Raw genomic sequence first — 9,906 nt, 5'->3', positions numbered from 1 at the left:
TATTAAATTGTTGAACATTAATGCACAACAAAGGTGGAAATGCAGCCATGACACAAAGTGGATTTCAAGAATTCAATGCTTATTCTGTATCACAGTTACCAAACGTGCTTGTCTATATAGTGTGTTTATTTCAGGATGTGTAAATCTACTTTTTATGGTCTACTGGTTTATGGTAACGTGGAAAGAATGTGGCAAAGTGATAGTGAGGATAGGTCAACAATCCTGGAACTACTTCATATCAGTCCTGTTAGAAAGAAAAAACAACCCTTGTAACATCTGTCAATCAATCAAAATCAATTCAACATATCTAAAGATAATGAATTTCTTGGTTAATGTTTGTCACAGGTGAGGATTTGTAAGCAATGCAACAGATTTAAGGGATGATGTAATAGGACTGGTACACATATATGTGTACAAATGCTCCAAACTTCCTTTCTGTCAATGTCTGTGCAGCATTTATGTAAGTGCTTTAGCAAAAATATAAGCCTCACATTTTGGCATTTAAACCCTTTGGATGGCTAAACTATACATTTTCATTGAAGGGAACACAAAATTATATGTTGTGGATTGACTTTAACTTTAAAAATAAGTACTGTCCTATGAGATTTTACTTGTTTTGAATTAACAGTAAGACAAAGGTGCTATTCATTTGTGTGTATGTCCTCTCTCTCTGTTTGGAATGCAGCTCTTGTTAATGCAGTTATTTACATTTCGTTGGCCTTTTCTCAGGGACTGCAGTTGTGCTCTCTCATTCTGACTTAAGCAAGCTCTTGGTTTATCGAATTTACGCTAAGACTCTACTTGACTGGTTAACCCTGCTGCTGCTGTTTACCATGCGCCTGCTCTGCGGTCTGCTGCTGCTGCTGTGCCTGGTGGTCTGGGCAACTGAGGCACGAAAGGGTGGAAAGGGACGCCGAATGCGGAGTCGAGACCGGTCAAGTACCACCAAGCGGTTTGCTGCAGACTGCAAGGAAATTATTGTCAATGGGGAAAAGTTATTTGACTGCCAAGAGCGCCATCTGACAGCCGTATTGTTGGGCTGGCCGGAGGACATTCACCACCTGCTGCTGGCACGGAACCGGATCCAGGTGCTGCGAGACAACACCTTCAGTCACTTCCGAAACCTGAAGAGTCTGGATCTCCAGCAGAACGAAATCTCCCGCATAGAGGAGGGAGCTTTCAACGGTCTGAGCAGACTCACCACTTTACTGCTGCAGCACAACCGTCTGCAGGTGACGAGCGAAGGCATGCTGATCCCAATGCCGCAACTCAAGTACTTGCGACTCCATGACAATCCCTGGAGGTGTGACTGCCAGCTGGACAGCCTGGTCAGGTTCATACAAGTGCCCAGTAACCGTAACATCGGCAATTACGCACGCTGTGCTGAGCCCAGGGAATTCTGGGGGAGGCAACTGAAGAAGCTGGATGCAGAGCTTCTGTGTACCCCTCAGCAGGAGAATGTATTGATCCCGCATCCGGACAATCAGCCCCTACCGGCTTCACAAAAAAAGTCTGATGCAACCTCTCTATGTCATACCTACGTTCACCCTGTGCCCCGTCTGGACTGCAGGAACAGAGGTGAGAAAGCTATTGCTCACTATTTTGAGGGACATTTGGGGAGAAGTGAGAGTGAAATCAAGTTGTGGTTGTGAAGAAACAAACACATTACCCTGTTTGGGAAAAGCCAATGATTCACGATTGACTTGGCAAACCATGGTGATTATAATGGTCACTGTAAAGGTGCACACAGTATTTTCTGTTTATGTTGTGTCCAGTAACAAGGGGTTACCAAGAAAGCTTAAGCAATATTTGGCTGACTGTGTGACCTCAACAGTGGTATCATGAAATATTTGGTCCACTAAACTGATTCTGTTGGCTGAAAGAGATTTTTCTATGGTACTCTATTCTGTGATTAGCATTCATTCCCATTAAACAAATAAAAACTTAGAAAGAAAGAACTATTTGACCTTACTAATATACTAATCAGTTTATTGAATTATGCATAATTATTTTTCAATCATTTACATAGTTGTTGTATGAAACATGAATGTGAAAAGATTTGGGAAGGAGGCTGCCAAATTAAATGCAATTAAGCAATTCAATCTGACAGAAAGATGAACAGGGTTAGTTTGAAAATGTGTGGTTTCTTTTTAGCAAATTGAAATGTTGAAGTGGTTTTACTGCAGTACCAGTTAGGGCAAAGTGTTGTTTATTCCACAATAAATACTGACACAATGAATAATGCTTTCCTCAAATCCCTAGACACTCCCTTTTAATTGTGTAAAGCAGCTTTTCATCTATAGTGTTTAAGAAACAATACCTGCGTACATATGCTGAGACATGGTGTCAATTTGAGGAAAAATTGGGAAAAAAAATTGCAACTTTTTTTAAAGTTCATAGATAGATAGATAGATAGGTAGATATTATGCTGACTCAGCATGTGGTAAGTTACTCTAATTCACAGCAGAGTGGAAAAATGTCTGGAAACATGAAATATAAGATGCAGGGAACTAGCGGAAAGGCAATGAGTATCTTTCCAGCTTCAACATCTGGAGACTTTTCTCTAGAGACACATTAACGCCATATTCTGACTGTTATCAAGACACCATAACTTTTCTGAAGCTTGAATCTCAGTGTTATATTTCAAAAGGCTGTATGCAAAACAAAGGCACAATTCATATAAAAATCCCTTTGTGAATCGGCCCCCTAAAAAAGCATAGGAAATACCACAATACTATGGCTATACATGCAAATCTCCATGGGAATTAGAGAACAGTGCTGGTCTGTGTCTTATGTATGTCTTATAGTGTTTCAGGGAAGGACTTAGGACAAGAGGGTTTTTTTCTGATGAAGGGATGACTGTGAGATATGACAAAGAAAGTGTCATTTAAATTTCACTCAAGGAAGACGGATATAATTCTGCATTTAACTATGAAAGAGCTCTTTGTCGGTGCAAGATTTTTTCTCTTCTCTGGAGCCCTCTGTTTCTGCACATGAATTTTGAGTTCTCCATCTTGTAAAGCGAGGTTCATTATTTAAAAAAAACTAGCTAAATGTGCTCTGACATCCATAACAAGATGAGAGACACTGCCAGGCCAAAGATGAAATCTTCAGGGTTAGATGAGGCAAGCAAAACGTGTGTGATAGAAAACGTTCATTTCTATCACATGTTCATTTATTTCAAATGAAGTGAAATAAATTAAGTCAGATGGATTTTGAAGTCAGTGGGATTTGGAATTCTCTGCTTGTCAGAAATAGTGAGTCAGCATTCTGGAGCTGAGGGAGGTATCCTGAATCACTCCCTCGAACAAAAAAGTCACACTTTTGTAGCGTTACATCATCCGTTCTGGTGATCTAAGGGATAAATGGCTATTTCTTTTGTCAGCATTAATCGCAGAAAGCACATGCAGGAATCTTATGGCAAGAGCAGGAGACTAAAAGCCAAGAATTAGTGATCTCAACTTCTGGGAAGGCTTTTCCCTGAATTAGTTACAAGAATTACAGCACGCTAATTTCTTTGGGTACAATTCAGAAATCTCCAGATCCCAGAAACACTGTAAAACAGTGTCATATCTACTCTAGTAGTAACTGTGGATCAAATCTGTGTTTCTATAGGTGGCAGAACAAAAGCAGAATGTAAAATCTGAGCAAGATCTCTCATTGAAGGCACTCTAGGGTTTAAAACAGGTGCTCTGGCAGGTCAAAGCAGGAAGTGCAGATTTATCAGTTCTGCATGCCGCATAGCTTTTGCACATGTCAAGCAGACAAGTCCCACGATAACATTTCCGAATATTACAGAGACAGTGATGTCTCACAGAGTTTCAAGAGTTACCACCAAACGTGTGCCATGCGTACGATTTTAATAGCACTCTCTGTGATAAATAAATATAGCCAGGCACGGTTTGCTGGAGCCATCCAAAGTGTTGCGTTGAGCTTTCGAGTGCCCAGAATTTTCCAAAATAAACAGAGAGCTTCTTCACAATGATCATGCTTTGTGTATAATTTAAGATCTATATACAGATACTAGTTAGTTTGAATGCCATTATCAGTAAGTGTCTGAGAAAATGACTTTAGCAGACCACCAATGAGGAATCAACTGTACAGAACTTCCAACAATGGTCATGGCAGATGTTTCCTTGTATGGTTAGCCTGCTGGAAATCATTTGGAAATACAGAAAGCCCTTCAAAGTGCTTTGCAAGCACACTGTCAATTACACAATATTCCCTTGGGAATCAAAATAACTCAAAACGAAGTAACGAAGTAATGTCAATCAAACGTGTAATTGTGCTAATTATGAAGTTACCTTTTCCAACAGGCCTACATAATTACAGTAATTCAACTCTCTCTTCCATAGACCTTAAAACAGTCCCGGCTGACATCCCGTTGGATATTGTGAGACTGGATTTATCCAGAAACAACATCAAGCAGCTGAGACCAAAGGAGTTTGTAAACGTTAAAGACCTAAAGCTCGTGAACCTGAGTGGAAACAGCCTGGAAAGCATCGACACAGGTAAGCCAATGGTACACAACAAAATCCTGTCCTCAAGACATATACTTATTTGATTGTTGCACAAAGTGCAGGAAGCAGATGTTTGGCACAGCAATACAGTAAGTGACAAGGAAGGAGTCTCAATCGAAAAGAAGTCTGACATTAAAGTTCTAAAGCATCTTGTCAGGCACTGATTGAAATGACACCAATTGGGGAATTCATGAAAGGTTAACTAGAAACCATTAATTTTCCGTTCCGTTGCATTTAGAAAACAGGCCACATTCTGTTTGTGCATCAATAGTGGTGAAGGAATCGACTCTGGCCTCTACATTAAACTGAAGGGCTTATATGTGACACTCATTTGTCAAAAGACTGGGTGGGTGAAAGAACTTAAGTAAATTATGAGTTTTTTGGGAATAAAGAATGAGAGAAATCAAAGTGTGCCTCAACTATGCAGCACAGCTATCAAGAGTTGTTATTGTGGAGAAAGCAATAAACCTCAGCATGTTAATTTTCAAGCCTTTACCAATTAGAGCAAACCGGGCAAGGGGTTCAAAGAATAGAATTGCTTGTAAAAAATCTGTAGGCCATTTCTTGCTGAGCAGACACATTTAGCAGCTTTAGGAATCATGTAATCTTTCTACCATGAAACACAAAAGGACTTGTGTGTAACAGTCTGTTCAAGCCAGTGTTGTCAACAAGTGGGATCTGTGTAGATGATTTGAATGAACATTTGCAAATTATCTTAATGATGTCCATTATAAAGGGTTACCAAGACAGTATAGCTTATATATATATATATATATATATATATATATATACACTTGGGGTCCCTACACTGTAAAGGTTGAAAATCTCCGTTTTAAACCCATACAATAACTTCAGTGTTGGGATGTAAGTCTTTAAGAAGGGTTGAATCTTGAAACTCTTTGACTTTCTATAATTTTATTTCCCGAGTCTGTCAGATACTGTACAGTCAACTCTTTGGTTTAAAGCAAATCCATTTCAAAGTCATTAGAAATGCCATATATTTAATCAACTGACCACTGTATTTCCCTGCCTGCATTTTTTACAATTAAGTCTACCCCAAAAGTGCTTCCTCAGAGGTTTATACACAGAATTCACATTTGTCTTTTTCTCTCACCATAGAGAAATACAAACAAAAACAAGGTACTTGCTGATGCCGCTATAATTATAAGACATCTTAACCTTTCTAGACTGCCTAAAAATGCACTTAATCACAGTCAGTTGGGCTCTAATGAACAGAGCAGCAGGGTGTGTCATCTAATGGTTCCCTAGAGGGATGATAACACTCATTCAGTCACACCACAGGCTCAGGAACTGCAGTCTAGCTTCTGTTTAGTTCATCAGTCTGTTCAGAGATCACAGTGAGAACACAGCTAGTTGGCAGATTGAGCTCACTTCAATGCAAAAGAGGTGTAATTCATTCAGTCCTATCCTCTAATTAAAGGAATGTTATGGTTTTTCATATCAACAGTATGTAAATCTGTAAATAAAATCTAATTTTATATATAATAAAACATAACCAAAAATTCCATTAATAATGCATTCAATATGATTTAATTTGTACTTTTTCTATTTTAAATATTCTATTTTAAATAACATGATTTTTAAGTATTATTTATAGGTTTTGAAAATGAAATCTGAAGAGACTGTTCATCTATTTACTGCTTTTTCTGTTTTCTGTAGCTGCCTTTACAGGCCTGCTGTACTTGGGAGGATTGGACCTGTCCAACAACAGCCTGCGCTATTTTCAATATGGCGTTTTGGAGGACCTGTACTTCCTGAAAAGACTGTCTCTGGAGGACAACCCCTGGACTTGTGATTACAACATTCATTACTTGATCTATTGGCTGAAGCACCACCCCGGTGTGTCCCACACAGGTCTGGTGTGCAGTGAACCAGAAGAGTTTCGTGGTTGGCCGGTGGAAAACTACGTCAAGACCTACAACGCAGACTGTCCTAAAGACAAGCAGCTGGGCCAGGTGCCTGGCACTGACCCGGCAGGCATCACAGCTCAGGAGCTCACAGCTGAGATAGATGAAGAGGATCTGCTTACAGAATTGGGGCCCAGACCTTACAGAGGGCCTAAGAAATTTGAGATCATCCGTCTGTCTTAAGATGGAAACTGTGATGCTGTTGGGAACTCTTTTTTTTTTTTTTTTCGTCATGAACAAATCATTTTCCCAGCAAAATTCTGACTGTGTGAGAGATGAAGCTTTAATATGCTGTCACATTCGCAGATTAATTCAGTCCAATCAGAAATCAAGCAGTTGATGTTTACGTATTGTTTAGTATTTCTAATGAGTCATTTTGTAAATTGAATCATGATAAATAAACCCAGACCTTACAGAGGGCCTAAGAAATTTGAGATCATCCGTCTGTCTTAAGATGGAAACTGTGATGCTGTTGGGAACTCTTTTTTTTTCTTTTTTTCGTCATGAACAAATCATTTTCCCAGCAAAATTCTGACTGTGTGAGAGATGAAGCTTTAATATGCTGTCACATTCGCAGATTAATTCAGTCCAATCAGAAATCAAGCAGTTGATGTTTATGTATTGTTTAGTATTTCTAATGAGTAATTTTGTAAATTGAATCATGATAAATAAAATACAGATTGATTTTTTTTTATTTTAATTCACTGATTAATCTTATGTTTGTCTATTAACTAAATTTGAAGAGGCGAAATATAGTGCCCCATGTTGTGAATTTTTTTATTCAGACACAATTCAAAACGCAACAACACATAAACTCTCAAATACTTGCACATGTAAGCATAAAAACTATTTCCTTTTCCATGCAAAACACCCACATTAGTGTTAAACACAAGGTAAAGCCCATATGTTCAATTCTCCAACAAGATATAGCACAAAAAGAAACTGTAAAGTCTATCAAATAGAGACGTACGTGTATGTCCACATGAAGTCAGTCCTGTGATGTATATGTCTAGAGAACATTGGCCATAAGTGACTGAAACATTAGAAAGGCATTTTTCTGAGGGGGAAGGGCAAGTGTATAGCAGTTTTTCTCCAGAGCCACATTTTTATCTCGATCCTGTCTAAAAAGAAACAGATGCTGGAAGATTACGGATCTGCAGTTTATGTCACTGCTTTGAGAGAATGCAATGAGTGAAAAATCTGGGGAAAATATTTTGCAGTTCAGGTGGAGGGCCATATGGGGACTGACTCCATGCATTTGAGTGAAAACATGGCAGGGAATCAAAGTAAATAAATGGATGAAGAGCTCATCCTTTTAATTAATAATTGTTTTTCAGCAGCACAGATGTTTTCAGCATTAAATCTGAGTGCCGTGATTCTGCTTAGCTTCCCGTCCTCCTCTTCAGTTGCCTTAAACATGGAGAAGTGTTGGTCTACCGCTACTGTCTACGACGTCTGTCTTGGTTTTTTATTTGAATCTTTTGAGAGTTATAAATAAGACAGCAGATTCAAATACTTGGTTTAACTAAGAGAAAACTGGAGCACTGTGACATAGGTGGAGTTCCTCTACTTGGAGAGCTGATGAGAAGTTTGAGTGATAAATGCCCTGAGTAAGTGAAAACTGAGGCGCTGGTTAAGCTCTCAGTGGGAGTGAATACCTACCATCATACCGTGACCCACAATGCAAAGCAGAAAATGAGAGCAGTGAGTGTTGTTACTTTTTCCACAGAAGCTTACTGGAAAATGGAAAGCTGATTCACACACAATGATGGGAAACATCACTGTAAAGGCCAATTCACACCTTAAGACTTAAAAAGAGTGAAGATAATAGGTTATAATGTTTAAAAAAATGCTATAAACATTTTTAGCTTTCCTTACATAGTGGAAGGGGAGGGGCTATCAGGCTCTAATGGTGGATTACAAAATAACCTTTATAATAACAACCTAAAATTAATTCACTAGATGGTAGAATTCATAGTGCACAGTGTAAGTGCATAGTGTATAGAATGTCTTTTGGGACACAACTGATGTTACATAGTTTGCTAATATGAGGAAAGAGGGAGCAAAAACATAAATTCCAAACAAAGTGTGACCGGAAGTGTGAGAAGTTTGGCTTCTGATTGGCTAAAAAGAGCGGCCAGCTAGAGTGATTGACTATTGTTGGCACAGATGTGTGATTTCAATATCTGCCAGATAATAGTACATTTAATATGTGGTGTTCCCAAATATACAACGCCTTTAGTAAAGGCGATAATCACAAAAACGATCAAACGTAAGCTGTATAATGTAAAGGCCCTTACGTTTGATCATTTTTGTGATATAAAATACAAAATAAAAAACAGGCAGCATTTCAAGTACTTAGCATACTTCTCTGAGCACCTGAATAAATGTTCAGATTAAAAAAAGAAAACACTGTCTTTTTCTTCACTCACACATAATAAACTGTGGGAAAAACAGTGGCTATTTCATGAGTGGTTTAATCTCCTGTCCTTTTAAAGATAAAATGCTTACCAAAAACTATAAATATCTTTCATAACAGCATGAGGGCTGGTTCATGCCCAAAGATATCAAGAGGTTCAGGGACTGTGATGCCAAAATAAAAACACTCGCGCCAATCTCAACACATCTTTTTATAAACGGTGTATGTTGGCATAGCTGAAGGAACGGTAACTACATGTAAAATAAAAAACAAACGTTGAACACAGCCATGGGTGCATAAACTGGACTTTTACTGTGGTTATTGTGTCCTGCAGATAATATTATCCCACACTACGCAAAGTTGTCTGTATGAATGAAAGCATCTGTCTGTCTGGATATCTGCTAGAACAGCCTCACACATGTCAAGGCTGACCTGAGAACCAGAAATAAAACGCTTTGTGAATTTAGTATTTTTTCATGTCATTACATTGTTTAGAGCATAAGAACAAAATGGTAAAATAACATTTTTGAAAAATGATATTTTATTCATATGTTATGCTATGTCCTCTGTAGTTTTTTCTAAAAAATAAAATGACAAGAATAGACATGAAAAGGCAAAAACAATGGGACTTTTTTTAAAAATCAATCAATTTTTAGGTTTCAGGATTTTTTTTATATACCAAACTTTGTTTAAGGATGGCTCTCAACTATTTTATAAAATATATAACACAACGATTTGATATACCATTTTGCTTTTTTTTTTTGTACTTTATTTTTTTCCCCTCCTTTTTTCAAACAAAATACAGAACAAAAGGATACATTCTAAAGAACAACCTACACACATAACAGACATATACTTACAGACAGTGGTCACCAAATATAACTTGTACTACATTCATGAGTATTCAGATTTTGATCAGATTCTGCCATACAAAGTTATGTTAAGGGTTACACATCTGACACGGTTTATGTATTAAGAGTCAAAATGATCTAAGGATCCCCTTTTTTTGGGGGGGGGGGGGGGGGCCTCAAACTTAATA

General features: G+C 38.1%; 1 protein-coding gene across 1 annotated transcript in view; it reads left to right on the top strand.

The window, feature by feature from the left end:
* LOC107591338 (leucine-rich repeat-containing protein 17-like) overlaps positions 1–6,775 on the top strand; it is a 9,398-nt gene extending 2,623 nt beyond the window's left edge. The window contains exons 2-4 of the mRNA XM_016280471.1: positions 730–1,578; positions 4,356–4,511; positions 6,201–6,775. Of these exons, the coding sequence (XP_016135957.1) occupies positions 834–1,578; positions 4,356–4,511; positions 6,201–6,631 (1,332 nt within the window). The 5' untranslated portion in view covers positions 730–833 and the 3' untranslated portion in view covers positions 6,632–6,775. The remainder of the gene's footprint in view (positions 1–729; positions 1,579–4,355; positions 4,512–6,200) is intronic.
* Positions 6,776–9,906: the final 3,131 nt, after the last annotated feature.

The sequence above is a fragment of the Sinocyclocheilus grahami genome, unplaced genomic scaffold, assembly GCF_001515645.1.
Source record: "Sinocyclocheilus grahami isolate Dianchi unplaced genomic scaffold, SAMN03320097.WGS_v1.1 scaffold8.1, whole genome shotgun sequence".
Lineage (NCBI taxonomy): Eukaryota > Metazoa > Chordata > Actinopteri > Cypriniformes > Cyprinidae > Sinocyclocheilus > Sinocyclocheilus grahami.
Note: the sequence above shows the minus strand (reverse complement) of the source record. Positions and strands in the feature narration are given on the sequence as shown.